Raw genomic sequence first — 14732 nt, forward strand, 5'->3', positions numbered from 1 at the left:
AAAACATTGACCTGACAGTGATAAAAAAGCAAACAGCTAATCAAGGAAGATATGATTAATAGAGGAAGGACATAGAGAAAGATGAGAGGGTAAAGAAAGACAGACGGTGAGAGAGGATAGAGGAGGTAGATAATCTCAGTTTTTACCTTTGTTTTCATGTATTCATCTTGGACTGTAGCAACCCTCCCAGGATCAGAAAGAAAGTTGCATTTTATCAGGAAACCATTGCTGGTGAAAAAAATGCAATCTGAAGAAGAATTTGGACTCAAACTGTTTGAATTTTCAAGCTACAATGTCAAAGACCCTTGTATAATTCTGTATCTTGCACACCACCATTCCTACCAGACTGCGAAAAAAAAACAATTCATCTTTTCAGCCTGAAGTGGTGTTTGATGAGTCAATGAAGAATGCTAGAACGCAAAGGATAAACAGTTTCTCTCTGATTAACGAAGTCTCTCTCTCTTTCTTGCTTTCTTTCTCTCTGTCTTTCTTTCACAGCATGGCCCAGAAAGAGAAGCTCCAGTATTTGAAGGACTTCCATAAGGACACACTGAAGCCGTCTCCGGGCAAGAGTCCCGGCACGCGCCCAGAGGACGAGGCGGAGGGCAAGCCTTTGCAGCGAGAGAAATGGTCGAGCAAGATGGACTTTCTGCTGTCTGTGGCTGGGGGCTTTGTAGGTTTAGGGAACGTCTGGCGTTTCCCTTACCTCTGCTACAAGAATGGCGGAGGTGGGGAATATATCTCCCTTTATGTGAAGTGTTCTCATTGCAGTCCCTAAGTACCTAAGTGATTAGTTAATCAAACTATACATTTGTCATGTTGGTACACTAACCCTGACCCAAAAATTTGTATTAAGTAATCGTACCTGAGGACACACATTTTTTTGACATTTCGTTCTTAGTAAGCACCAAACACTTGAGGAAATGTTCATTCTCATTTCAGTTTTTCTCTCTTGTGTGTGTTTCAGGTGCATTTCTCATTCCCTACTTCATCTTTCTGTTTGGTGGAGGGCTGCCTGTGTTCTTCTTGGAGGTGGCTCTTGGTCAGTACACTTCCGAGGGAGGCATCACCTGCTGGGGGAAACTCTGTCCCATTTTCACTGGTGAGTCAAGAGGGGGAAACGGCATCGTTTTGGAGGTGAAATGGCAGAGAGGGGGAGGGGAAGTAAGGGCAAAAAAACGAGCAGACGAAAGAGCAGGCAGCGTATGCTTCTCATTCACTGTTGAGCAGTGTGCTTGTTTTCGGTTGGTCATCTTTGTGAGTGTGATGGGGCTGTAATGGTGATGTTTGTGAGTTCAGTGAATGTGATGTTTGTTAGTGCTCCTCCACTCCTCTCTGGGAGTGGAGCTCCCGTTAGGTTTATTGTGGTGGCGGTTGCCAGGCAGCAGTGAGACAGGCTGTTCTCCTCAGATGTTCCTCCCTTTCCCTAGATTATTTGAGCTAAGCTTGCTTTATCGTGCATCTTTGTCATCAGGTTAAATACACAGTACCTTACACGCCCTCTGAAAGGGGGGCTTAATGTTTTGGCTTTTCACTTAGCCCACATTCTTGTTCTGAAGCTATGTAGACATTTTAGACATAACACACACTCAAATTGAAACTCTCTCTCTCTCTCTCTCTCTCTCTCTCTCTCTCTCTCTCTCTCTATCTCTGTTAGTATAGACTGATCTTACTCTCTATCTTACAACCCCTCAATGATCTTAAAAATGTTTTAATTTTTTAAAACAAATGTTTTTAAAAGTCCCTCTTTCTGTCTACCTACCTTTGACTCTCCCTCTCTCTCACACACACACACACACACACACACACACACATTCTGACTCGTAACATATTCCGTATTGCCATGGCAACTGTGATGGAATATAGAGCTGAGATGCCTTGCGAAGAGCTGTGACCCAAAAGCTTGAGGAGAGGTTTTTATGCAGACGGTCCAAACAGCAGACTGCATTTCAGACTATAGTCCCATTTCTAGCTGAGTGATGCTTTCTTTTGATGTTTGCTTGGGACCGAATGAGATGAGTTTACATCAAACACAAGATGTGCCTGCACCCATTCTAAACTTGATGCATATTCTGCATATTTTGAGATATTTTATGATTATCAAACAAGCCTAGAGTGTGACACAAATGTCAAATGGCTTCATGACTTCAGAGAGTACAGGACTTTGCCAAATGTATACTATCACACTACATGCTAGTGTTAAAATCTCCTTATTCCAGTCAGTCAGTCATGGCATAATGGACTAGTAATTTAGAAATGGCAGAGAAATCCTATAACTTATAACCTATAACTGTCTATAAATATGGTCCAGAATTTTGTTGATGAATCTACAATAATCCAGCTCTGAGGTATAACACCATTTTATAAGATCCAGTATGCAGTGTAAGTGTTTATGCAGGTGGGCCTATCATCCTATCATCATCCCATCATCACCTGTCTTGCTCTTTTATACTATATGAAATGAAGTGCTTAGGTCCAATAAAATCCTTTTTTGGCTTACCCTGGAATATGAATAAAGGTCACTTGACTATGCAAACCTTTAACAGAAGACAAACATTAACTTGTTTGATACATGTCTAACGACCTATAAAGATCATGTTTCAGATGATGGCCACGGTTAATCTGAGTTGAACCCCAAACCTCACAGTATTTGTATTAGTTTCTTAGCTTAGCTTAGTTTAGGGTAATTCTAAGACAGCTATGAGATTGAGCAGCGAGACAGCTACCATTTTGCCAGTAGAAAGTCAGCTGCCATTTTGCCAGTATGTTAAACTTCAGACTTCTCAAGAAACGCACACATGTGGAAGACATAGATGTGCGCGCACTGTCTCTCTCTCTTGCTTTCTCTCTCTCCTTCTATCTATCTATCTATCTCTTGCCCTCTCTCTCTCTCACACACACACACACAGTCAAATGGACACATTTACATTAATGCCAATACCGAGCACAGCACAGGTGGCAGATTATGGTATACTCACTTTTGTGTGTGTTATTTTACACCCCAGCACACCCTCATTGGATTGTGGGTGCCAGCTGTCCCTTTGTTTGTTCCAACATAGACATTGTGTGTGTGTGTGTGTGTGTGTGTGTGTGTGTGTGTGTGTGTGTGTGTGTGTGTGTGTGTGTGTGTGTGTGTGTGTGTGTGTGTGTGTGTGTGTGTGTGTGTGTGTGTGTGTGTGTGTGTGTGTGTGTGTGTGTGTGTGTGTGTGTGTGTGGTATATACGGGTGCATATCCGACTCTGACTGATTATAAATAGTGCATCAGTTCAGAGGGCACATAAGTGCGTTATTCAGGCTGTCTCGCTAAAGCTGTCTAAAAATAGCGTAATCATCATATAAGGACCGGAACACAAGAGCTGGAGAGTGATGTCAGCCCTGACTTTAACCCTAAAACACAGCTTTGACTTCATCTTCCCCTGCAGGATCACGCTATTAGCCAAATTAATGAGCAATAATAACGAGCAGATCTTTTGAAATTAAAAAAATGGTTTACTCCCTCTGTTTCTCTCAGGCATCGGCTATGCCTCCGTAGTGATCGTGTCTCTGCTTAATATCTACTACATCGTGATCCTAGCCTGGGGGCTCTATTACCTGCTGCACTGTTTCCAGCCAGTGCTACCTTGGGCAGGATGCAGGTAAAAAAAAAAACTACACAGCACACACAAACCAATACCACACACACTCATTCACAAATGCACACAAGCTGTAAGTAGAGACAATGTAATCTGTGTTATACTAGCTGCACAACACACCGCTTATTAGGAGTACGAGAGGCTTATGTGACCACACTCTAGATAAGATCTTGCTGTAGCTGCGATAGACCACTGCGGTAACAGATAATGCATTGAGTACGCATCTGACTCGTTGTGGTGTTGCAGTGTAGACACGGTGACCGGAAATTGTGACTTCTCCTAAACGTGTTCACACACACACACACACACACACACACACACACATGACTGTACTGTCCAATATGCAAAAGGAATCCTAGTCTGCCACCTGCTGATGTGACGAGTCTGTTCCACAGGCACAGCTGGAACACAAACAGCTGTGTGGAAGACACCGTCCGCAAGAACAAAAGCCTTTGGCTGATCTCTAACTTCACCAACAGCACCAGTGCTGCTCTCAACTTCACCTCACCTGTTACTGAGTTCTGGGAGTAAGTAACCACACACACATACATACACACACACACACACACACACACACACACACACACACACACACACACACACACACACACACACACACACACACACAATTAAGTTCATGGTATTTCTAAGGCTTACTCAGGCTGACTGTGCTCATGCTTGCTGAGTATCACTGCTTTCTCCTCCAGGCATAATGTTCTGTCCATCTCTTCCGGCATTGATGAAATGGGCTCCATCAAGTGGGAGCTGGCCTTGTGCCTGCTGGCTGTGTGGGTCATCTGCTTCTTCTGCATCTGGAAGGGGGTTAAGTCCACTGGCAAAGTAAGGAACTGCCAGCCCTGGTTGTCTTGTTTTATTCCATTAGCATTATTGTTATTTTGTTGTAATTCTTGTTAGCTGTTGTCACTATGGATGGCTCATTAAGAGAAGAAAAAAAAAACATGTGAATGTTGTTTATGCTCACTGTGCCCTTTGTCACTCACTCACTCTTTCGTTTTTTCTAATTCTGTCTTTCTCTGTGGTGTCAGGTCGTGTACGTCACTGCTACATTCCCCTTTGTCATGCTCCTGGTTCTTTTGGTCCGAGGGGTCACGTTGCCGGGAGCTTCAGAGGGCATTAAGTTCTACTTGTACCCTGACCTTACGCGTCTGCAAGACCCAGAGGTCAGACATCCAGCTTAGACAATTGTGTTCACACATATAAAAATCTTCTAACAAACCTAACCCAATTATGTCCATCTCTTTGGATATTCAGGTCTGGATTGATGCAGGAACTCAGATTTTCTTTTCTTATGCCATTTGTTTGGGTGCAATGACATCCCTGGGGAGCTACAACAAGTACAAATACAACTGCTACAGGTGAGGCATTTACCTCACTCTGCCTCTCTCGCCCTTTCTATTTCTCGCTCTCGCTCTCTGTCTTTTCTTGTTCTCCCTCCCCTTTTCTCTTTTTTTCTTTCTTTCTCCCTTCCTCACCCCCTCCCTTCCCAACGCCCCTTCCCCACTGATGAAGCCCTGCCTTGGTGTGTGTTGTGACTTAGGGACTGTCTGCTGCTGGGATGCCTCAACAGCGGAACAAGCTTTGTGTCTGGCTTTGCTATATTCTCCGTCCTGGGCTTCATGGCACAAGAGCAAGGGGTGGACATTAAAGATGTGGCAGAGTCAGGTATGAGGTCAAAACGCCAAAGATTTGAAATTTGAACCAATGAAATGACATCAGTGATCACGGCAAAATGCCAACAAAGGATGGACATATTTACAAACTGACTGATAGAGGGGGTGATGTGCATTAGTGTTTCTGCATGTGCTGACCGGGAATGAGAAGAGGTTGGCTGCATATTTTGGTGTGTATTTGAATAATGTTTTTTGGGAATGAGGTGTGTTTGTGTGAGTGTGTTTTGAAGATGCATCATATGCCATTCACCACATGTTTATTCAGACCAGTGGTATCTTTCTAAGTGCGGGTCCCTGTATTTTGTTAGTTCCTGTCAGTTGTGCTGAAGGATGTTTGTTTGCATGTTTGCACTAGTAATCTTTCAAGCCACAGCTGCCCACATCTGACCGGGACAAAATGCTTCAATCAGACAAAATGGGGACCACTTTAATTGGTTGAAACCAGAGGTAAATGGGGCTGCAAATGATTCAGGTGTTGCTCCTCTCTATCAGGGAGACCCTCCTCAACACTGTTGCCACTGGCCTATTCTTGGCACAGGGTTTCAGTTCCTTTGTGAACGGAAAATCGCCAAAGGAAAATCTAATTCACACTGAACTGACGTGTGTGTGTGTGTGTGTGTGTGTGTGTGTGTGTGTGTGTGTGTGTGTGTGTGTGTGTGTGCTCAATCACTGTGTATTAAGATACAATATGAAATCATGTTTGAGGCAGCCAAATGACCTTTCTTTCCTCTTGTCCCTTTCTTCCCCTTCTGCAGGTCCAGGTCTAGCTTTCATTGCTTACCCTAAAGCAGTAACAATGATGCCAATGCCGACGTTCTGGGCTATCCTCTTCTTCATCATGCTTCTGCTGCTAGGATTGGACAGCCAGGTTAGTTGACACCACCATGTCATGCCACCACAGCTCTACTGAGCTTTACACACACAACTGTACCCCCTAGGAGTTGGAGTGTTTAAATAACAGCTGCAGGAGTTAAACTAGAAGGTTCTAGTTGCCAGCTAGAACACAGTAGAGGTTTGAAACCTAGAGACTAGCAACAACTGAGATTATGGTGGTGTATTACAAGAAGTCGTCATTGATTTAAGAATAGAGGTGATTATTTGGACACACATGACAGGAGCTTCACAAATAAAGCTGACACCACTCAGTTACAGTCCTGGAATCCACTGTACATACTGAGAAAGGACATTTCATTAGGGTGAGCTTCAATCAGAAGCATGTGCCAGTGGATTGGAATGCTCTGTATTTAAGTGTTACAATGTAAGCATTTTCATTGACAGACTTCAAAGGGTTCCTCAGAGCATGGATACTATGGCACAAGGGATGAACATCCATAAATAGTGCAGGTCAATTTTACAGACTAGCGAGCAAATATCTAAACATAGCAACATCTCTAATTTAAACACTGTAGCTAGCTAAACAAGGTATGATAATAATGAAGAGTATTAAAATGTGAGAAGTTGCTAAGCTATTGCTGATATACCATACCCATATAACCAAGTATAATTTCATTTATAAGTTCATGACAGAATATCTCACAAGTTCTATCCATCTATCTATATCTCTTTATCTCTTCTGAATGAAATAGATTTGAAACATCATCATGAAAACTGTTGTTCAACGAGCCTCTCCTCTGTGACATTTACTCTCATATCTGTCACTTAGTACAACCTCAAATCAGAAAAAGTTGGGACGGTATGTTAAATGAAAATTAAAACTGAACAGTGATTTGTGAATTCTGTTTGACCTGTATAACATTGAAAACAGTACAACAGCACATTATTTGATGTTTTACCTCCATGAATTTGATTGTTTTTTCAAAATAAACACTTAATCAATTTCTCTCTTGCAACATATTTCAAAAAAAGTTGGGACAGTAAAACATTTATCACTTTGTAACGTTGCTATTCCTTTTCACAATACTTAAAAGACCTTTAGGGACTGAAGACACTAAGTGAGGAAGCGTTTCAGGTGTTACCAACATAGAGTTAACATAAGGCTTCCTTTGGGCACAGTAAAGTTTTTACTGGCATTTTTGGATGTAACTACGTATAGACGTGCTTGACAGTGTTTGCCAAAGTAATCCTAAGCCTATGTGGTTATATCGCTTATAGATGAATGACTGTAGGATGGATGTATATTTACAAATCAAATGAAGTTGACCTGACAAAACATGAAATATCTTGTGTTCATACTGTCTGCAATGAAATACAAGTCAAGGTAAATTTATAAATCACTGCTTTCTTTTTTTTATTTGCATTTTCCATACCGTCCCACCTTTTTCCGATTTGGGGTTGTAAATTACTGTTCAGCCTTTGAGTGAGAATCAGTAACGCAAGCATTACATCCATTGCAAAGTTATCAACATTCATAGCATAACATGCTGAGTACTTATAGGTCATATTTGTGCCTGATTTTCTCTGTTTGAATCGGTTTTAATACTTGAGGCTGTAGGTAGTCTAGTTTCATGCCTACGTGCATATGGGTGTGTGTGTGTTTTGCGTGTGTGTACATATATGAGTGTGTTTGTGTATGTGAGCGAGATCAGTGATCCGATTTCCACTGTGTGAGGGTAATTTTATTCTATGCAAACTCAGCCCTGTTGTGAGCCGGCCACTCTTTCTGTCCCGAGGTCCTAATCCTCCTGCACCAAGAGCACACACATGCTGGTGGAAGCAGGGCTACTTTCAACTGCCTGCTGTGCGCATGTGTGTGTGTAAGGCCGTTTAATAGATTCCCATCATCCACACACACTACTTGCTTTGTTCAGTGTGAGGCTTATAAATCCATACTCAGCTCTTTGCAACTGTGCTGTAATACTGTACAAACAAACCTCTCTCTCTCGTTCACTCTCACACACACACACACCACGTACAGATAATGAAGAAAGAGGGGAAAGGTAGGCGATGCTGGTAGCTCCACTCTGAGTGATGTTGCCATGGAAACACAACTTCAGAATCATTTTCACACACACACACTGTCACACACATACAAATAGTTTATGTCTACTGTTAGGCTGTTAGGTAGCTGTGTGTGTGTGTGTGTGTGTGTGTGTGTGTGTGTGTGTGTGTGTGTGTGTGTGTGAGATAAAATGCTAATTTTAACATTGTGTGCAGATCAATTTTGTATTTAGTACGTACTGTACAAATACTCCTTCACTATTGTATTCCCATATGGAAAGTATTATATTGTTGTTTGCCATGCCATACAAACTTGCATATTATTGGTTTCCATGTTGTACATATAATCTGTATATGCCTATAATCTATATGCGACCAGTGACTGAAGCTGCATTTCTTAATTTATTTCCTTTATAAAACACAGGCTCACATTCTTCACTCTGTGTGTGTGTGTGTGTGTGTGTGTGTTTGTCCTCAGTTTGTGGAAGTGGAAGGCCAGATCACTTCACTGGTGGATCTGTATCCCTCCCTCCTAAGGAAGGGCTATCGTCGAGAGATTTTCATCGCTGTGATTTGCTTCATTAGTTATCTGCTGGGGCTCACTATGGTCACCAATGTAAGACTTGCTCCACTACAACTTTTCTTGTCCTGTTGGAATTGAGGATACCCTGCCATGTTTTGGGGCAATACTGCTTTCTCATTTCTGAGAAACTTTGGTATGCTTCATGAAACACATTATTAGCTATTTGTCATTGCCAGAAGAGTATTTTATCAAACATAGCTGATCAGAGGGTTGGCCAGCATTTCAGTAACATAACTTTTTGTTACAATAAGTAAGGCCCTGTCACAATGATTAAAATCTGTCACATTTTAGTGATGTAAGCACTTTTCATAAAGAACATTTGGTAAAGTTGGTCGTAAAGTGATGATTGGTGTGTGTGTGTGTGTGTGTGTGAGGTATATCTCTCTTTTGACCTCTGCTTTGTCTGCAGGGTGGCATGTACGTGTTTCAGCTATTTGACTACTATGCAGCCAGCGGTGTGTGCCTATTATGGGTTGCATTCTTTGAATGCATTGCTGTAGCCTGGGTTTATGGTGAGTACAATCCATCACTAGGACATACTATATGACCAGGCATCAACAGCAAACCTAATCACTGAAACAAATGTAACGCATCATATTGTAGAGTTGCGTCAAACAAGTATTATAGTGATAGCCTCTTAGCAATTGAGTTTTGAGGGCGTAATCCTGACAGAGTGGTTTAATTCTAATCCATGCACACAACTCATAAATATAATTTGTCTGTGGCTGTATGTATTCTATTTTTGAGAAATGCAGCATGAAGGCTTCTTTTTGAATCATGTGCTTTCAAAGGTGATATCTTGAAGTGTAGCATCATATTTCTGGCCTCATGTGATGTGTTTGCTTAAAATAGCTGTTTTTCATTAAGTTGTCACGGTTCTTCTTTATTTGCACTAAACCAGGCGCTGATAATTTCTACGATGCGATTGAGGACATGATTGGTTACAGACCAAACCCATGGATGAAATGGAGCTGGACTGTGTTTACACCAGTTTTATGTGTGGTAAGTATATGTGGGCATGGAGGTATATGAGGCTGTGTGCGTGTGCGTGTGCGTGTTCATGTCCCATCTGTGAATGTCACAAGCACATATTAATATCGGCCCCCCTTGCTTTTGTCCTAGGGATGTTTTGTCTTTTCGCTGGTGAAATACAAGCCCCTGACGTACAATAAGGGGTATAAATATCCTGAATGGTCCGTCGGGGTGGGCTGGTGTCTTGCACTGACCTCCATGGTGTGCATTCCGATGGTGGTGGTCATCAAGATCCTCCAGTCTGATGGATCTCTGATAGAGGTACAAATCAGGACACCTTGTAAATGATACAAGTATATATACACACATATAGCAATAATACAAAAAACTAAATTTACATTATAGTACAAAGCAATACATTGTAGTGGGGAATCTATTGTTTACTGTCTGAATACAACAATTAACAGCCTGTAAAGTTATTGGTGCTAGGTATATTTAAAGTGAAGATATTTGCATATAAGTAATCACATTGGCACTTGTGTGTGTGTGTGTGTGTGTGTGTGTGTGTGTTTGTGTGTGTGTGATGTACGTGTGTGTCCTGCAGCGCATCAAGGCAGTGGCAGCTCCAGTGGCGGGTTGGGCGAGCTCTCGAACCAAAGAAAACGGCCTGAAGAACAGTGAGCTCCTGCACCCGCTGGATCCCAGCGGGACCATCGCGCTCACCAAACCTACACACACCATCGTCGAGACCACCATGTGAAATCGCCCGAAACATTAACACACGCTCCCACCATCGTAGAGAAAAAAAAAAAGATTACTTGAGCCCTCTCTATGAGAGAACCCCCGCCCCCTTCCTCTGCTGCTCCCCTCTTGTGTGTGTAACCACCCCCACGCCCCTTCTCTCCCTCCCCTTAACTTCTGAATTAGGATCAGGTGTAACTTCTGTGTGTGCACTAGGAATACTCTAACTAGATTTTTACTAAGGGTCATGTGTATTTATTATACACTCTTGCGTAATCTTGTGTACTCTGTACTCTCTAGTTTTTTTGTTTCTCTCTGGCCTTTTTTTTATTCTAAAAGATAGTGTTACCATAGTGAGCTTTGTTCTTGGATATCAGGCAGTATTTGCTTGAAAAGACTGTGCCGCTTTACCACTGTACTGTAGATGACTGGAAAGACTTAGAGAAGATGTGGAGAAACTGTTGGTCAGGAGCAAATGCATAATTGTATACAGTAACAAATGTCCAGATAGGTGTGGAAAAGATTAATGTCCTCGCATAGTTTTGTGGCAGTATATCCTTGTAACCTGAAGAGGCTGTTTCTGGTTTGTCGTCGTGATTTTTGAAACTGAATGTACAGTACCTCCACCTTAACAAGTGGAAGCGCAGTCCACACACTCATATACACACACACACACACACACACTTCACACCTAATGGAGCTGGAGCGTCCTCCTGCAGACACATACTCTAGACTGAATGTATCATTTCAACATACAGTTGTTACATTGCCTCATTAGAAACCAATGCAGACACCCTTTCTCCCCTCTCTAAAATACACTAATCAACCATGTCACTTTTTGTATGTATATGAATAATGTTTGTGGTGTGGTTTTCCAGTTGAACTCTCCGAATCTGTGTTGAAACCCTTCAGACCTTCTCTGATCCCCCTAATCCTAGTCTGAACCCCCAACGACAAACACTGTTCTATTGTTCCGAATTGAATCAGGCTTACTGCCCTCTGAGTGCAAGTACATGCTTTTTGTAGTATTCAATTTGTTTTAAATCATGCCTTTTGTATGAGCCATTTTATACCTTACAAGATGTGAGCTATGCCAGTTATTACCTATTTTTTCGGAATACTTTCATAGATGATGTATTTAAATATCGGATACAAATACGATGAAATACCATGGGCAGTTTGTGATATTTGTAATGACTTTGGCTTTTAACCTCAGCCCAGTCACAAGGGCCACCCCACTGTAACACAGGAGCAGGAAGACTATGTAAGTCCAGTAACTGTGTCCCATGATGTCCCATGAGCACATTTTCCCAGCTGGCAAGGGCATACCAAACAGACACACTCCAACCGTATATAAACATTAACAAACCTGTTTTTATGTCAAAAGAAAAAAGTACATGTGAACCAAAGTAGATTTGTTACAGATTCAGCCCCTTCAAGATGCATATTGCATCTGTGTTATTCGAAATAAAGTTTTTTTGCGCTTATCTGAAGTGAGATGTTTGTTTATTTCATGTATCCTTGTATTAAGTGTAATAAAACAATCTGTGTTGGTAAACCTTGATACATTGAGATTTAGCACAATTTAACTATGCAAATGTCTAACTCGGCATCAATAATAGATTATATTTGTACAGAAAAAGCATATTTACATTTTCTTTCCCATAACGTAAAAGACCTTTTAAAAAATCGATTGTATTCTTTTTTTACTCAAACTCAGTGGTTCACTAGCAACAGCTTCTATAGCCATGCACTTTGTGACTGGTCATATAGAATGTCTTTGTCAATGCATTGACCAAATTAACACCTGGATGTCTCAGAATTTTCTTTCGCTGAATACAAACCAAACCAAAGTTTTCTTATATGGGAACATATGATTATGATTGCTGTTCATCTTGACACAAAAGGACTAGCACAGGTTATTCCTCAAGGAGTCCCACAGTGACCCATCCAGCAGCCCATTATGCTCAATACCGATGAACCACATTCTCAGTCATGTAAGATCTTCATACATGACTGAGAATGTGTGAACACCTCTATCCTAGGTTTCACATGATGCCTACAACACACAGGAGTTCTCAGTTTGATTTTGGCAACGCCTATAGACCTATTCCCCATGAGCACATCAAAAAAGCTTTGAAGTATTACCTTATCCCAAATCACATCAAGGGAATGATCACCAGCTACTTGGGAGGGATCAAGCTTCAGTTTAAAACTACAAACTAAACCACACAGTGGCAACACTTTGAGAAAAGGTTAGGATGTGCAGTCTCCACCGTCACAGCAGCAGGAAAGGAAACCAAAGTTCCAATGATGGACTCAGAAGTCTACAACTGGCCAAAAAGTTACTGTAAACCTGATGTGGTGATTCAGGATGACAAGGTTCAACTGCACTCTTTCAAATGTTGTGACAAACTGAGAATGCTCTGTGGGGCTTCGTTATTCATAACGGATGACAGAGATGTGGAAAAAGCTGTGACACCTGATTATCTTAGCACACAATAGACTAAGGTTAGGATATACAGTATGCATCATCCTATTGCAAAATGTGTGTAGCCTTAACACTAACACATAACACACCCACAACAAAAACACAAAAAAATCGAAAAGCAGGTGGCTTTGTGTCTTGCTCACTACCAACTCCAATTAACCAGTGCAGTTTCCCTGACATGATACTGCGGTCATCGCCCATCTGGTCAACATGCTTCAAACATGCTTGGGCACACATACTTTGTTGGACAAAATATACAAGAACACACCAACAGATTGCTCACATACCTACATAAAATATATTGGTTAACAAAAAAGAATTTGTGTTATGGAAACACAGAGAATGGACATATACTTATGTGATATGTGTGCTCCCCTGTCCTTATAGAGAATATGCAGTCTAATGTAATGTCCTGTAAAGATAAAGATGTCTCTTTTCATCAATATATGTGTGTTATTTGATTGTTTGTTTGTCACTATTTCCTGGGCACTGCCTTTATTTCCATGTCTGATCCATGCCATTAACATTAGTAGTCCTCTATTACTGCTGAGAAATTCCACTTTGCATTTTCTTTTGTAGATGTATAATTATGAACTATGAACTACTACAGTTTCTAATTTGCTATGCTGTTCATTACAGTATTGTTAGTCATATCACGTCAACTCAATTCAACTGGCAAACTGTTTCCCTGTGATAATATTGTCGTTTTTTTACCTACAGTATACACACATGCGCACACATAGTTTGTGTTTAACAAAATCTACAAGAATACACCAACAGATAGATCAGATCAGAGCATGTGTGTAACTGTAACTGTAGACATCAGTTTAAGTGTGAATGTGTGAGAGAGAGAGAGAGAGAGAGGCAGAGAGAAAGAGAACAAACACATTGACATCTCAGGTAGCACTACTGTAAGCCACATCATGTGGATGTGACAGCTGGTCTCCTGACCACTGGTGTAATGCTGCCTTCAGCTGACTCCAAAATACATTCAATCGCTCACAAGATCACCCTTGTGTGGGAGGATGTCTGTATGTAGCTGAACAAGTGCTGATTGTACGCGTGTGCTTTTGAGTTTACAAGCCCACAAACTCCCCAAATTCCCCAGTCAGCAGTCAACTTCACTTCATTATGTAGCCATCCTTAATACACCAGGAATCTGATCAACCAAACGTTTGGTGATTGTTTTATTTTTTTATAGAAAGGAAGCAAATCCATTTTAAAAGAATAAAATCACATTTTACAGAGTCTCTCTCGGGGCCCCTCTCTTCTAACATCGAGGTCGTTACTGTTTAACACAGAGGGAAGCACAAAGTAAAAATACTGTGCAGACGATCCATATTTAATATCACACATGTACAAATGCACGGCATCCACTGTACACAATATAGAACCAGGGCATGAATAATGGATGGATGGCATTACTATCTGGGAGCACACAGTAATGGAAAGAAGCTGCTCTTCTCTGCTCTGCTCTGCTCTCCACCTGAGCAGCTGCTGTTCTGAGCCTTATGTGTTGTACACTCTCACGCCGTGGCAGGGCTTTATGCCCAGTTCTCACAGTTAAAACACTTAATTGTATTAAAAGAAAAATTACTTTATAAAAACATTTAAAACAAAAGAACCAATCACAGACATACAGTAGTCATAATCTCATGTACAGGCTCAGACCAGGTATATAAGCATGTTCTAACACTTACAATTAAGAAATTTGGGTGGGGTAA

The 14732-nt window shown here is 41.3% G+C and overlaps 1 protein-coding gene across 1 annotated transcript; it reads left to right on the forward strand.

Moving 5' to 3' along the window:
* Positions 1-499: 499 nt before the first annotated feature.
* slc6a6a (solute carrier family 6 member 6a) lies at positions 500-10536 on the forward strand (the record flags this gene model as incomplete). The annotated part of the gene is made up of 14 exons (XM_080855813.1): positions 500-728; positions 968-1102; positions 3512-3635; positions 4028-4159; positions 4340-4472; positions 4679-4813; positions 4905-5008; positions 5191-5315; positions 6079-6191; positions 8700-8837; positions 9214-9316; positions 9706-9806; positions 9927-10097; positions 10381-10536. 14 exons carry the CDS (start codon positions 500-502, stop codon positions 10534-10536), a joined length of 1899 nt encoding a protein of 632 aa, XP_080711939.1.
* Positions 10537-14732: the final 4196 nt, after the last annotated feature.

Source organism: Sprattus sprattus (genome assembly GCF_963457725.1).
Source record: "Sprattus sprattus genome assembly, chromosome: 18".
In the NCBI taxonomy this organism is placed as follows: domain Eukaryota; kingdom Metazoa; phylum Chordata; class Actinopteri; order Clupeiformes; family Clupeidae; genus Sprattus; species Sprattus sprattus.